Raw genomic sequence first — 16,669 nt, forward strand, 5'->3', positions numbered from 1 at the left:
AGCTTGTACTGGAAAAGGAAGTTAATCAATCAGCTGTGGCTTCGTTGAGGAACCCTTTCTGCAAGTCACTTTACTTGATTTAGAAAAACCTTGAAACACTAACATCATACTAGGGATCTGAGCCCTGCAAATCTTGCTTGGTGTTAGCATTACAATGACCACAACTGGGAAACATGGACAATGAATAAAAGGGAACACTAACATTATATAATCCATAAAAAATTACCGATTTAAACCTCCAAGGCTGGGTTCCTTGGAATGAAACCACGTGACCACCTCCGATTTTCCTGGGGTTGCAAGGTGTGGAATTGTGCGCACTCAACTCCACAAGGGCAAAGAGAAGCCACTTACTGTGATGTGACTAAATCCAAAAGTTTCCACAACGAGCCCTAATCTAATAGCTTCCACCAGGGCGGGTGGCTTACAGGATTTATCATAATAATGTGTGAAGATGGGCTCTCAAATCTACTGCCAAGAATTTTATAAAAGGCAGAAGCACAAATGATGCACCACTAATGAATGAGCCAGATGGGGCAGTAAGGGGTAGATGTCCATAAAGCTACAAACATTCTCAATTGGGTGACAAATCCAGCGGCCTTGCACGCCAAGGTAAGGTTTGGCAAGTACAAATACAAGCATTAGAAATTCTCATTGTGTGTGTGTGTGTGTGTGTGTGTGTGTGTGTGTGTGTGTGTGTGTGGTGGGGGGGGGGGGGGGAATTACCTTGCTGAAATGTTAAGCCCGGGATGACTTGCCACGAAGAGCAACAAAATTGGGTGCAGAATGCTGTGAATTTACCACTATTCTGTAGGGTTGTGTGGATGACAACCAAAAGGATCCTGTTATGAAAAGAAACAGCACCCCAAACAATCACTCCTGGTTGTCAGACCATATGGCCCAACAGTCAGGTTGGTATCCCACCACTGCCCCAGGTGTCACCTGTGTCTAGGGGTAGCAAATCTTGGTGCCAATCGGGTGAGCCAATTGGAGCTGCTCTCTGGTGGCAGACAGTGAAAGCTTGCATTCTCCTTTAGGACAAGGAACTGTGATTCATTCAGCACAAAATTTAAAATTGTTAATTATGAAGTTTTTAATCTCGTGTAAGTTGTCGCAATGTGTCTAAGTGCCTAAGCCACTTCTGAGTTTTTAGGACCTATAGCTTACTTTACAAAAAAGCCCTCAAAAATATACCCCACAACTTAAAACAAACTTAAGTTTATATTCCTCCCAAACCAACAGTCCTTATCATCTTAGCTGACTAATTCTAAACGTTTCTGGCTGTAGAGGACAGCACAGATACATTGGTCTGAACCCTGTGTTTATCGCTGATGTCTGCCCAAACATCATGGACACTGGTTACCTTCAATAACCTGGAGCTGAATTTGATCTTTAAGTAGTGGAGATTTACATACTTCTCTCCAGAAGTTCAACGAGCAGCTATATGTTTTCTATGTGACATCCATTTCAGCAGATTGAATCTTCCAATAGCACGAAGACTGTTGTAACTATATTTCACAATCCTCAAGATGGAGGAGTATACATTAATGTACTGGACTGGAATGGAGAATCAGTTAACAGCTGTCGGCCTTTGTGGCATAAGCTAGTTAGCTTGATGACCTATTATTAGAGCAAGATATACACAATACCAAAGTTTATGTATTTTTTACAAGTGTTTAAAATATTTTGAAAATAGTAGTCCACAGTCTCAGTAGTAGTGAAGCAAAAAAGTTTTTTGTTAAAGATGTTTCGCATGATGGAATAGCCTATGCTGTGTGCAGGAATTCGTATTATTGATGTTAGGACTAATTTGGTACAATGGTATGGTGGCCAAGTAAGTGGTCCTGACAGTCGGGATACCAGTTACTTTGGAATAAGGCTGGGCATCTCGAACATATTCTGAGTCGTGGTCACCTTTACGCTCATACGGCAAAGACTACCAAATCCACCGGTTAGTCCCTCAGCCGTTAGGGGTAAAACCCAATGGGACTCGGGGCAAGTAAGGCTAGCAACCTGCTTCCCTGGTACTTTAAATATGATGCTGGCAACAATCAGAGCAAAATGCCTCGGACCTTTGGAGGTGACGGAGTCCCACCTCTAACTGACAAATCAGGGACTCCTAAGATACGACTTGGCAAACAAATGGTAATGAGATGGGGAGCTATTAATATCAATGGGGGCTACTCTGGGAAGAAGGTAGAGCTGGCAGAGGCTGCAAGTAAGATGGGGCTGGACGTTTTAGCTGTTAGTGACATTCGGGTAAGGGGTGAGAAAGAAGAGGAAGTGGGAGAATACAAGGTCTACCTGTCAGGTGTCAAAGCAGGAATAGCACAATGAGGTGTAGGGCTTTACATCAGGAAAGAAATGGAACCCAGCGTAGTTGCAATAAGGTATGTAAACGAACGACTGATGTGGATAGATTTGACAGTGTCTAGCAAGAAAATTAGGATTGTGTCAGTATATTCGCTTTGTGAAGGGACAGATCAAGATAAGATGGATAGTTTTTATGAGGCACTCAGTGATGTAGTTGTTAGAGTAAAGGACAAGGACAGTGTTCTGCTCATGGGTGATTTTAACGCCAGGATTGGAAATCGAACAGAACGGTATGAAAACGTTATGGGTAAATTTGGAGAGGATATGGAGGCCAACAGGAACGGGAAACAACTCTTGGATTTCTGTGCCAGTATGGGCTTAGTAATCACAAACTCCTTTTTTAAACATAAGAACATTCACCGGTATACTTGGGAAGGCAGGGGAACCAGATCTGTCATTGACTATATAATAACAGATCAGGAATTCAGGAAGGCTGTGAGGGACACACGTGTATTCAGGGGATTCTTTGATGACACTGATCATTATTTAATCTGCAGTGAAATTGGGATTGCGAGGCCGAAAGTGCAGGAGGTCAGGTCCATATGTAGGAGGATAAGAGTGGAGAAACTTCAGGATAAGGAAATCAGGCACAAGTACATAACAGCGATCTCAGAAAGGTACCAGTTAGTTGAATGTAGTCAACTACAGTCATTGGAAAAGGAATGGACAAGGTACAGGGACACAGTACTAGAAGTGGCTAAAGAATGTCTTGGAACAGTAGTGTGTAAAAGTAGGATGAAGCAAACAGCTTGGTGGAATGATACAGTCAAGGCAGCCTGTACAGGAAAAAGAAGGCGTATCAAAAATGGCTACATACCAGAACCCAGGTAGACAGAGAAAGTTATGTTGAAGAAAGAAACAAAGCCAAACAGATAATTGCAGCATCCAAGAAGAAATCGTGGGAAGACTTTGGAAACAGGTTGGAGACTATGGGTCAAGCTGCTGGAAAACCATTCTGGAGTGTAATTAGCAGTCTTCGAAAGGGAGGTAAGAAGGAAATGACAAGTATTTTGGACAGGTCAGGAAAACTGATGGTGAATCCTGTGGATGCCTTGGCCAGATGGAGGGAATATTTTGAAGAGTTGCTCAATGTAGGTGAAAATGCGATCAGTAATGTTTCAGATTTCGAGGTAGAATGGGATAGGAATGATGATGGAAATAGGATCACATTTGAGGAAGTGGAAAAAATGGTCAGTAGATTGCAGTGCAATAAAGCGGCTGGGGTGGATGAAATTAAGTCGGAACTCATCAAATACAGTGGAATGTCAGGCCTTAAATGGCTACACAGGATAATTGAAATGGCCTGGGAGTCGGGACAGGTTCCATCAGACTGGACAAAAGCAGTAATCACACCAATCTTTAAACATGGAAACAGAAAAGATTGTAACAACTACAGAGGTATCTCTTTAATCAGCGTTGTGGGTAAAATCTTCTCAGGTATTGTTGAAAGGAAAGTGCGAGTATTAGTTGAGGAGCAATTGGATGAAAATCAGTGTGGGTTTAGGCCTCTTAGAGGTTGTCAGGACCAGATCTTTAGCTTACGGCAAATAATGGAGAAGTGTTATGAGTGGAACAGGGAATTGTATCTATGCTTTATAGATCTAGAAAAGGCATATGACCGGGTTCCTAGGAGGAAGTTATTGTCTATTCTACGAGATTATGGAATAGGAGGCAAACTTTTGCAAGCAATTAAAGGTCTTTACATGGATAGTCAGGCAGCAGTTAGAGTTGACGGTAAATTGAGTTCATGGTTCAGAGTAGTTTCAGGGGTAAGACAAGGCTGCAACCTGTCTCCACTGTTGTTCATATTATTTATGGATCATATGTTGAAAACAATAGTCTGGCTGGGTGAGATTAAGATATGTGAACACAAAATAAGCAGTCTTGCATATGCGGATGACTTAGTTGTGATGGCAGATTCGATTGAAAGTTTGCAAAGTAATATTTCAGAGCTAGATCAGAAATGTAAGGACTATGGTATGAAGATTAGCATCTCCAAAACGAAAGTAATGTCAGTGGGAAAAAAATATAAATGGATTGAGTGCCCAAATAGGAAGAACAAAGTTAGAACAGGTGGACGGTTTTAAGTACTTAGGATGCATATTCTCACAGGATGGCAACATAGTGAAAGAACTGGAAGCGAGGTGTAGCAAAGCTAATGCAGTGAGCGCTCAGCTACGATCTACTCTTTTCTGCAAGAAGGAAGTCAGTACCGAGACTAAGTTATCTGTGCACCGTTCAATCTTTCGACCAACTTTGTTGTATGGGAGCGAAAGCTGGGTGGATTCAGGTTACCTTATCAACAAGGTTGAGGTTACGGATATGAAAGTAGCTAGGATGATTGCAGGTACTAGTAGATGGGAACAAGGGCAGGAGGGTGTCCACAATGAGGAAATCAAAGAAAAACTGGGAATGAACTCTATAGATGTAGCAGTCAGGGCAAACAGGCTTAGATGGAGGGGTCATGTTACACGCATGGGAGAAGCAAGGTTACCCAAGAGACTCATGGATTCAGCAGTAGAGGGTAGGAGGAGTCGGGGCAGACCGAGGAGAAGGTACCTGGATTCGGTTAAGATTGATTTTGAAGTAATAGGTTTAACATCAGACGAGGCACCAATGTTAGCACTGAATAGGGGATCATGGAGGAACTGTATAAGGGGGGCTATGCTCCAGACTGAACACTGAAAGGCATAATCAGTCTTAAATGATGATGATGATGATGATGATGATGATGATGATGATGATGAATGGTATGAGTTCATAATAAAAATCATTGGTGTTATCTGATTGCCATTAGTGTTTTGCCGATAAATAAGAAACAAATGAGAATTGTCACTCCCAATGACTGTGAGAGTAAAAAGTAAAGTAAATTGTCAAAGCACATTTTTAATGCAGAAAACTATGATAAAATAGGTGATAGTATGTTTCTTTGATACAGTTTGTAAACTAGAAATGAGATATTTAAATTACACTTGGGGGAAATGAGTAATTCTATTGTCAGATTCTTCAAATAATTTTTTTTTTAATTTTATTATTTTGGTTTTTGGGAAAAATAATGTTGTGACAACATAATTCTTTGCATGATTTTCTGGGATAGCAAGGTTTGAGACATTCGTAATTATAAGTCAGGGAGAATGATCTTGAAATGCAGTCTCTAGTGAGGCCAAGCAGGTTAAAGAGAAACCTGTATTTCTCACTTCCCAAATGATTTTCACTCTCCTATAGTAAAGAAAAAAAGTGTTGAAGTATTGTCAATTTTTACAAAAATTTTGGTTATCATTCCTGTATTTTAGACAACTTAGCGATATTAAGCTTTTATTACTGTCCTATGTTGCAATGCACAAACTGCAACTACAATTTTTCAATTTTCAAATTTAAGTTTTATTAACGTAAACAAATGCTCTATAATCAAAACACACAAACAATACACAGAGGTCTTCTGTACGTTTTCGCTACCTGCCACCAGAAAGTGCTAAGAGCTACAAAACCGAGTCCAACCGAGCGTAGTCGATCAGCTCACCCGATCGGCACCAAGATTTGCTGTCCCTAGACACAAGTCCCGGGACTTTCCAGACATGTCTTTGCTGATCAGTTCAAAGTGGAACTCATCACTGAAGACAGTTCTACTCCAGTCAACGAGACCCCAGGCCGAAGACGTGTATAGAGGCACCATGTGTAGCTGTGGGATACCAACCAGAGTATCACCAACCGTATGGCCCCAAAAACCAACAGGGATGGTCTGGGGTGCCATTTTTTTTTTTATAGCAGAACTCCTTTAGTTATCGTCTGTGACACGCTTACAGCACAGCGGTACATTGACAATATTCGACACCACTTTTGTTGCCCTCCATAGGAAGCCATCCTGGGCTTACATTTCAGCAAGGTAATGCCCACCTGCACACAGCGAGAGTTTCTACTGCTTGTCTTCGTGCTTGCCAAACCCCTAACCTGGCCAGCAAGATCGCTGGATCTCTTCCCAATTGAGCACTGGAGCATTAAGGGCGCCGCGCTCCAAGCTCAATTTGTGAAGCTCTTTTTCTTAAATAGATCATGCAAGGGATCTAAAACTGGTATAATTTGTTTGTCTGTACATGTACATCTCGTCTTCCCGTGTCCATCCCATTTCAATAACTTCTTACTGGCGCAGATACCGCAACTACTTCCAACACCTTGATGCAGAGGACCCAGATGCAACACCTGCCCTATGCACAACCTATTCCAGTCATGTCCGAGCATATCATATAGCAATACTGCTGTAATTTCTGCACGGCCTTTTATGTGGATATGACCAGGAATCAGCTGTCTACCCCAATGAAAGGCAACCACCAAACTGTGGGTTGGAGCAGAGTTGATGACCTGCTGCTGAGCACAATATGCTTGATTTTAATGCCTGCTTCACAGACCATGCTGTCTGGATACCTCCCCAACTGTGTAGATATGATTTATGCTCTCAACACATCCTTCAATCCCGTAATCCACTTGGGGCCTCAATCTCTGCTATTCCTTGTCCCACATCCCCCTCCATCTCTGCCTCCACCCATCCCATTTGTTCTACACTCTCACTCTACTCTCTAGTCTCCCTCCTCCTCTGTTCTATCCGAAAATTATTGTATAAGTAATTGATACGGGGCAGTTTATTTGTTATGTAAAACTTCGCAATTCCTCAGTGAGGATCTGTGTAGTATAAAAATTACCAGCATTATTTTCCAGTATTAAACTACAAGTGCTTGCTATATATAAATATTCTTATTTTTTATGTATTTTTAAATTGACACTCACTTTTAATGAATGTGACAATTATGACTTTGGAAAATGGAGATTTATGACGACTTACATTTAGATTACCTGCACCTACACGCTTACTCCAAAAACCATTATATGATGCATGGGAGAATTTACCTTGTACAACTAACAGCCATACCCCTTCCTGTTTCACTTGCAAATCAAATAGGTGAAAAATGACTGTTTGCACACCTCCGTACAAGACCTAATTTCTCTTATCTTTTCTTCATGGTCCTTACGAGAAAAGTAGACTGGTGGCAGCACAACAGTTCTGCAATCAGCCACAAATTCCAGTTCTCTAAATATTCTCAATAGTGTATCACAAAAAGATCACCTTTCCTCCAGGGATTCCCATTTGAGTTCACAAAACATTTCTGTAACATCCATGTGTTTATCAAGCCTACTGGTAACAAATCTAGCAGCATACCACCAGTGTTTGAAGTCTTCCTTTAATCCGGCCTGGTGGGGTTCCCAAACACTCTAGCAGTACTCAAGAATGGGTCACACAAGTGTTGTACACATGGCCGCATTTACAGATGAGCTAATCTTGTCTAGAATTCCCACCATACAGTGAAGTTCACCATTCAGCTTCTCTACTACAAGCCTTAGATGCTCGTTCCACCTCCACTCTGCAATATTACACTCCGATATTAAATTGATGTGACTGTGTTGAGCAGCACACCAATAATACTGTATTTGAAAATTACAGGATTGTTTTTCCTACTCATCTGCATTAACTTACATTCTTCTACATTCAGAGCAAGCTGTCATTCATTACATCAAATAGAAATGCTGTGTAAGTTATGCCATATCATCCTAAAGGCACTTATCGACGACGCTTTCCCATGCACTACAGCGTCATCAGTAAACAGTCCCAGATTGTTGTTCACCCAATCCGTCAGATCGTTTACGCATATAGACAATACGAGCAGTAATTTCACACTTTCTTGCAGCATTCTTGATGATACCCTTGTCTCTGACAAACACTCGCCATGCAGGACACTATACAGGAGTCTCTTACTTAAGAAATCTTCAAGCTACTCCCATATCTGAGAAACTTCTATATTCTTTGACCTTTGTTAACAGTCTGCTATGGGACACTGTGTCAAACACTTTTCGTGTGTGTGTTAGCAAGCACAGTTTACAACCCCATAGAGGCAATTAAGAGCAGAATCAACAAAAAATGATAAACTAGAGCAAAATACCAGCTGTACTGCAAACATCACACAGCCACATAAATATTAGTATGTGATAAAAAGAAAATAAATGAACCCTCTGATGGTGGTGGAACTTTACTAAAACATTTATGAGTGTTAAAACAGGAATTAGTGTTTGCTCAAGGTAGAACCATAGCTGACACAATATCCACAAGTGTAAGAGTGAGTGTGAGTGTGTGTGTGTGTGTGTGTGTGTGTGTGTGAGAGAGAGAGAGAGAGAGAGAGAGAGAGAGAGAGAGAGAGAGAGAGAGAGAGAGAGAGAGAGGGAGGGAGGGAGGGAGGGAGGGAGGGAGGGAGGGAGGGGAGGGAGGGGGGGGAGCAGTACCTCTATCTCTAGACTGAAAAAGTTTTCTGCCATCTTAACCAATGGTGTGTATGTCTAGTGTAAGCAAGTGATGTTTTAAGTCTTATTGATATTTTAACTCCTTCAATTACTTTTACTCCTTAAACTTAACAATTTCATACCACACATCAGTGCCAAAATCCCAAGGTAAAATTTATTGCTCAACAAGTGCTGGAGACTACACCACTGTCTACAACACTCATTCTGAAGTTTCAAATGGTATTATCGTTACAAGCAAACCCAATGTTTAAAGGTTTTTTTTTTTTTTTTTTAAGAATATTTGCTTACCATGTGGGGGAACTGGTTTCTCAGGATAAATATCCACTACTGGCTCCTTCAATTCTTCATGCAGCTGGTCCATGAAACATCGCAAGAATTCCTGGGTATCATGTTGCTGATAGCCACGAAACATTGGGTGTACCTGAATATGGCAAATTCAAAATGTAAGTTTGTAACTTTTAGATTCTTTGAAGCAATTTTTTATTACTTATAAAAAACATAAATAAACTCGAACTGGAGTAATAAGTTCTCTAAACAGTGATATTTGAAGGGTACTTCATTCTCCCGTGAGGAAATAAAATTTTTTGCAATAATTTTGAGCAAGCAACTTTCTTTATATATAAATTTTTTCCTTCTTTTCTATAACTTTATATCAGAAAAACATCATTTCCTCACGTCTGCTTTCTTCTTGCCACAAATAGCTCTATATGCCTTGACCAGTATTACCTCTGGAATATTATTATCCGCTACCTGTGTTTCTGATCATCTCATGCCCTATAGAGACAGTTACATAAATATTCTACTGCTTGAAGAATTTTCTCTCTGCTTGCATTACTGTACCGCCTGTCACCTTAACCTACTGAGTAAGTGTCTAGCCAATGCAAGCTCTTTTTTGAACAAGTCTGTAGCTGCTCAAGTGTTTTATTGACACAAATTTTCTACGTCAATGGAAAGGAGATAGTCAAGACAGAAAGACACTATCCATCCTGCTACATCTTCTCCATAACTTAGAAGGCATACGTTACATGTATCACCAACAGCATTGTAGGGAGGCAGTGGCAATGATTTTCATCAGGCAAAGACTAAACAAGCTTCAAAAGCGGATATAATACAACTGATAATTTTCTGTTGATGTAGTTACAGAACAGAGCAACAAGCATAAATTGTCATGTTACCTGGTAGTTATGGACTCTGAGAAAATATTTGTCCCAGTTATAATTGAAACTGTATAAACAGCTTTTGAGAAACAAGGCAATGACTAAATCTGGACAGTTAAAGTCAATGCTTGAATTAATATTAAACCAAATAAACAAAAGAACAGAAATAACCAGGAGTGCTTTTGGTAAAATAAACAGTTTTCAAAATGAAGGATCCAATGTGTCTAAAATAAGCAAGCAATTGAGACATTCATTGGGATTTCATAGGGAACACAGGTAACAAAAATGCACCAGAGAACAGACTGGAAGATAAGAAGTAATTACAACTCTAATGAAACAGAAATCAAAATGAGTGGGACATGTGGCCAGATGAATGGATGGTACATGGACAAAGTGGGCTCTTTGCTGGATTTCAAGAGATAACAAAAGATGATAAGCAAACAGAAGGTACATTGATGACATCTGGAAAGTGCAAGAGTAACGTGGATGTGTACAGATGCAGACTATTACGTATTATGAATTGTGGAGCAGACCTTTTTCCAGCTGTGGATGCCAAGTAACAGATGATTATCTGTCACAATTTTTGCTGATATGTTTCAGACTGTCCTAAGAGGAGGCAAGCAGTTAGCTGTATGGTATACAGGGTCCTTGCTAATTAACATAACACGAGACTACAGTGCTGGCTTTAGACCTTATATCAGAAAAAAAATGAGAGTTGGAACTTAAATAGTGGCAACTGTTTATTCACAACCAATACAAAAGAGTTACATGTTTGCACCTGTTACTGTCCTTCAAAGTAGTCACCAGTGTTGTGTAGAACCCCGTTGCCAGCGATGTGGAAGGCGTAGTATACCATTAGAAGAGCCTGTCCTGTTGAAGGTGCGAATGGAGCAGTCTACTTCCTGTCGAATCTCTGGAACAGTTCTGAAGTGAATGCCACGAAGTTGTTACTTCATCTTCAGAATCAAATCAAAGTCACAAGGACTTCAGTTCAGGGAGTACGGTGGATGGTACAGTATTTCCCAGTCCATTGACTGAACAGAGGAGCCACAGCCTTGCGCTGTATTCACCCGCGCATTGTCATGCAAAATGATAGGTGGGTTGAGCAGAAAGTGTCGCCGCTTCTTTCGCAAAGCATTACGGGTTGCCGCAAAAGTCGAAAGTGCTTCAGTGCCCCAGTATGGTGAAAGTTATGGTGATTCTCGTGTACAACTTTGATGGTGTTATTCTAATGCATTACGTTCCTCCATGGCAGACCGTGAATGCACAGTATTACTGTTCGTTTTTGGAGCATCACCTGTGACCAGCTTTGCAAAAGCAGCAGCAACACTTTCTGCACTGGCAACGGGTTCTACACAACGCTGGTGACTACTTTGAAGGACAGTAACAAGTGCAAACACGTAACTCTTTTGTATTGGTTGTAAATAAATAGTTGCCACTATTTAAGTTCCATCCCTCGTACAATTTAACTGTTGTGGGCCTTCATGACCTGTTTAGGCGGAGTTTAGTTTAGTTTATCAGAAAAAATACAAAAACATACTCTTCTTTGAATCAATACTGAATCTGCTTATTGTATAAAATATAAAGAACAAAACAGCTGCTGAGAAGTAACAGTGACACAAGGTTATGGGAACATCCTGCAAGTAATACTGTGTTTAAGAAACTATATGGTGCATTATCTGTGGACTAAGCAATTTTGTGTTACCATCAGTAGCTTGAAGAAAATTCTCCATAGAAATGAAATGGATGTCATATGGTTCACGATATTCTGAAAACACAACTGTTCATCACGTTCATTGATTACCAACAGAATGAAATATTCTGAAAACACAACTGTTCATCACGTTCATTGATTACCAACAGAATGAAAAGAGTCCCAAAACAGAATTTTGACAGAAAACAGTCAGTGAAAGCTATACACATCAAAAAAAGTTTTGCATCACCCCGTTCCCAGAACTCCTGAAGACAGACGTTGAATGTGGATATTGTATCACAGACACAGTCCCTTTGACTGTTCAGAGATGTCACTAAACCTGCCCAAAGATGCAGACAACCATGCATGAGCAGCACCTATTAGATGGAGGGGGTCTGACAGCCGATCACTTCCAGTCATTCCGCCAGGAAGAAGGTACACGACTCGTATTGTCTGTCATTCAAGCATGCCTAGATGGTCAATACCACGGTTTGTTGTGTCTGCATTGTTACTTTGTGCCAGGAAGAACTCTCGACAAGGGAAGTGTCCAGGCGTCTCGGAGTGAACCAAAGTGATGTTGTTCAGACATGGAGGAGATACAGAGAGACAGGAACTGTCAATGACGACTCGCTCAGGCCACCCAAGGGTTACTACTGCAATGGATGACCGCTACCTATGGATTATGACACGGAGGAACCCTGACAGCAACACCATCATGTTGAATAATGCTTTTCATGCAGCCACAGGAAGTCGTGTTACGACTCAAACTGTGCGCAAGAGGCTGCATGATGCACAACATCACTCTCGACGTCCATGATGAGGTCCATCTTTGCAACAAGGACACCATGCAGCGTGGTACAGATGGGCCCAACAACATGCTGAATGGACCGCTCAGCGTTGACATCATGTTCTCTTCACGGAAGAGTGTCGCATATGCGTTCAACCATGTAATCGTTGGAGAAGTGTTTGGAGGCAACCCAGTCAGTTTGAACACCTTACACACACAGTCCAGCAAGTGCAGCAAGGTTGAGGTTCCCTGTTGTTTTGTGGTGGCATTATGTAGGGCCGACGTACACTGTTGGTGGTCATGGAAGGTGCCGTAACAGTTGTACGACACGTGAATGCCATCCTCTGGTGGTCATGGAAGGTGCCGTAACAGTTGTACGACACGTGAATGCCATCCTCCAACCATATTGGCAGTATACTGGCGAGGCATTCGTCTTCATGGGTGACAATTCGCGCCTCCATCGTGCACTTCTTGTGAATGACTTCCTTCAGGATAACAACGTCGCCCAACTAGAGTGGGAAGCATGTTCTCCAAACCTACCCTATCAAATGTGCCTGGAATAGATTGAAAAGGGCTGTTTATGGACGATGTGACCCACCAACCACTCTGATGGATCTACACTGAATCGCTGTTGAGGAGTGGGACATTCAGGACCAACAGTGCCTTGATGAACTTGTGGATAGTATGCCACAGCGAATACAGGCATGCATCAACGCAAGAGGACGTTCTACTGGGTATTAGAGGTACCGGTGTGTACAGCAATCTGGACCACCATTTCTGAAGGTCGTGCTGTATGGTGGTACAACATGCAATGTGTGGTTTTCGTGGGCAATGAAAAGGGCAGAAACGATGTTTATGTTGATCTCTATTCCAATTTTCTGCACAGGTTCCAAAACTCTCAGAACCGAGGTGATGGAAAACCTTTTCTGAAGCCTGTATATAAGTTTAAAATCTGCAGTGGGCCACTGCAGAAGTCTTCCATCACTTGACTTGCAAAGAAATGAACAGAAATACAAAACAATTAACCAGAGAGAGGAAAACTATAATTTGAACAATAATTTTTGGCAAAAATTAAGCTTGCCATAGGATAAACACAAAAAAAATTAGGATCAAAGTGAAAGAAAAAGTTAATCCGCTATAGAAGGAATAATATCATCTACACTGCATAACGTGAGATTCTCTGCCTCCACAACTGAGTGGTCAGTGCAGCGGAATGACACATAAGGGGAATAGATTTGCGTCCCAGCTGGGTCGGAGATTTTCTCCACTTGGGGACTGGGTGCTGTGTTGTCTCCATTATCATTCTATCCTCATCAACACACAAGTTGCCAAAGTGGCATCAGTTAAAAGGAGTTGTAACCACACGGGTGTGGTATGTAGCCTAGCCACGTGCATCAGTATCAATAAGAGATTAACAAAAAAGAGGCACACTGATGTATTTTGTTCACTAGTTGAACAAGCTGAGAAAATACTAAATTCTGAATAGGAAATGGGCATTCAACACTAATTTTCAAAGTGCAAATCTGAACTGCAATTGCAGGTGGCTGTGTAGGCAGTTTAATTTGTTGATGCAACATAGCAGAAGGTTCAGATGTTTTGTGCAACACAGGTAACTATTTTGTATAAATCAAATAGGACAAAGGAACAGGTACAGATTTCAAATCGTAACTGACAGGAGAGGAAGCTAAGTGCCAAATAGTCCTATTAATGACCACTACTCAAGTGAGAAGGAGAACGCCAACGCTGCAACATGGAACCTAAACAGATGTATGTAGAGGCAACAGTTCCCAGCCTTGTCCTGTCAGTATAAATTAAAATCTTCAAATTACTCCAATTAAAATTATGACGGAAAACACGTTACCTTATTAGTTAGGGTAATTTTCTATTCAATGTTAATTTGAGAATGCTCTTAACTACCAAAGACTGTCTTGAAATGGTCCCAGGTGCAATAAAAATAGGAGAACAGGCGTGATTGGTGTTGTAAACAGGGAACTATCTACACTCCTTTGGTAACTGATAAATCAATTACTTCTCAAAATCAGAGGACATCGTCAAAAGATTGTAGTTTAAGGTTTTGCCTTACTTTTCATCTGTTTCCCCCCTATCCTTTTCATTTCTATTTCTTTCCATTGCAATTTATGTAATTTATATCTATTTGCATAATCTAAGCTCTGTTGTCAATTTACTGGTCTATAATAATATTCCAAACATTTCTTCTGAATTAGAATCTCACCCACTGATATCTGATATTTGATTTCGATTCTCTTGTGTTTCTTATATGGCTCTTTCACCATGCCATTAATATTTTTTTACCTGCTTCTGTTTTAGATTGTGCACCCTTCTAGTCTCAAGTGGGAACAAAGTCAGTAACTACAAAAGTGTGAACTCTTGATTTCACTTAGGCATCCTACCTTTTTGTTCCAATGGAAATTTTAAGCAAGCACGAAATGCTCAACATTTCTATTGATATGACTCAGCATTTAAAGAGAGATCTCATAAATACACCTTGAAGAACAGAATAAAATTGAATGAATCTCCAACTGAATTTCAATCAGTAATAAATGAATACTAACGTTTCTGATCCCATACAGAATGGCAGAAGGTACAACATATCCTGGACGGCGAGAATGCCACATCTCCTGGATTAACCTGTGGTACGATCGTGAAAGACCAGGCTTCTTATCACCAGAACCTGTCGTGCCTGTGCGACTTGTCACAAAGGCCCCACAGTCCAAGAAGAACTGTGTCAGCGGTGGTGTGTTCGACAGAGCTTGCAATGCAGCATTCATGTAACATGTGTTGCCGATATTCTGCAGGCCTGTGAGTCCTGTGGAATCCACAATTTCAATATTAGCAATGATGTAGAAGTTTTCTTGATAACTGAATGCAACCAAAACTTTGGCATTTTGCTTTAAAACTGGCTGCATATAGCTTCAATGATTATGAAAAGGCTACATTGTTAATCACCATAAACATGACACACTAAGTTGCAGACAGCTACAATCGTGCGCACGCACGCGCACACACATTCACACACGCGTGCCCCCCCCCCCCCCCCCCCCAAACAAAAAACCACTATTTCCGTCAGCTTGAGGTAAAGCTGCAGGAATAACGGTCGTTTTTTGTGTGTGTGTGTGTGTGTGTGTGTGTGTGTGTGTTTTCCTTTGTTTTCTGAAGAAGGCTTTGGCTGGGAGCTTAGTGTGTAACAGCCTTTTTGTTTCGACTGTTTGTAGGTCATCGTGTCATCTTTTAGGTGAGTAGCAATTAATCCTTTTCATAATTGTTGATATTCCAATCAGGACTTTCCAGTGTTTGATTGCATATAGTTTTAATAATTGAAGAACATGTTACCGAAATCATATTTTCAAACATGAGGTTATTTACTGGAGCATTTTGGTGTCATATGACAAACTGATAAGTACTATCATCAGTTTCATATTAATCGAAAAGCTAATGACATTAATTTGCAGACATTAAACAAACCAAAGAGTACAGGGTTATTACAAATGATTGAAGCGATTTCACAGCTCTACAATAACTTTATTATTTGAGATATTTTCACAATGCTTTGCACACACATACAAAAACTCAAAAAGTTTTTTTAGGCATTCACAAATGTTCGATATGTGCCCCTTTAGTGATTCGGCAGACATCAAGCCGATAATCAAGTTCCTCCCACACTCGGCGCAGCATGTCCCCATCAATGAGTTCGAAAGCATCGTTGATGCGAGCTCGCAGTTCTGGCACGTTTCTTGGTAAAGGAGGTTTAAACACTGAATCTTTCACATAACCCCACAGAAAGAAATCGCATGGGGTTAAGTCGGGAGAGTGTGGAGGCCATGACATGAATTGCTGATCATGATCTCCACCACGACCGATCCATTGGTTTTCCAATCTCCTGTTTAAGAAATGCCGAACATCATGATGGAAATGCGGTGGAGCACCATCCTGTTGAAAGATGAAGTCGGCGCTGTCGGTCTCCAGTTGTGGCATGAGCCAATTTTCCAGCATGTCCAGATACCCGTGTCCTGTAACGTTTTTTTCGCAGAAGAAAAAGGGGCCGTAAACTTTAAACCGTGAGATTGCACAAAACACGTTAACTTTTGGTGAATTGCGAATTTGCTGCACGAATGCGTGAGGATTCTCTACCGCCCAGATTCGCACACTGTATCTGTTCACTTCACCATTAACAAAAAATGTTGCTTCATTACTGAAAACAAGTTTCGCACTGAACGCATCTTCTTCCATGAGCTGTTGCAACCGCGCCGAAAATTCAAAGCGTTTGACTTTGTCATCGGGTGTCAGGGCTTGTAGCAATTG

The 16,669-nt window shown here is 41.0% G+C and overlaps 1 protein-coding gene across 1 annotated transcript in view; it reads right to left on the bottom strand.

Annotated features, from left to right (window-relative positions):
* LOC126091940 (ubiquitin carboxyl-terminal hydrolase 20) overlaps nucleotides 1-16,669 on the bottom strand; it is a 190,524-nt gene that overhangs the window by 143,555 nt on the left and 30,300 nt on the right. The window contains exons 5-6 of the mRNA XM_049907266.1: nucleotides 14,923-15,176; nucleotides 9,001-9,133 (exon numbers count right to left, since the gene is read on the bottom strand). Of these exons, the coding sequence (XP_049763223.1) occupies nucleotides 9,001-9,133; nucleotides 14,923-15,176 (387 nt within the window). The remainder of the gene's footprint in view (nucleotides 1-9,000; nucleotides 9,134-14,922; nucleotides 15,177-16,669) is intronic.

This window comes from Schistocerca cancellata, chromosome 7 (assembly GCF_023864275.1).
Source record: "Schistocerca cancellata isolate TAMUIC-IGC-003103 chromosome 7, iqSchCanc2.1, whole genome shotgun sequence".
In the NCBI taxonomy this organism is placed as follows: domain Eukaryota; kingdom Metazoa; phylum Arthropoda; class Insecta; order Orthoptera; family Acrididae; genus Schistocerca; species Schistocerca cancellata.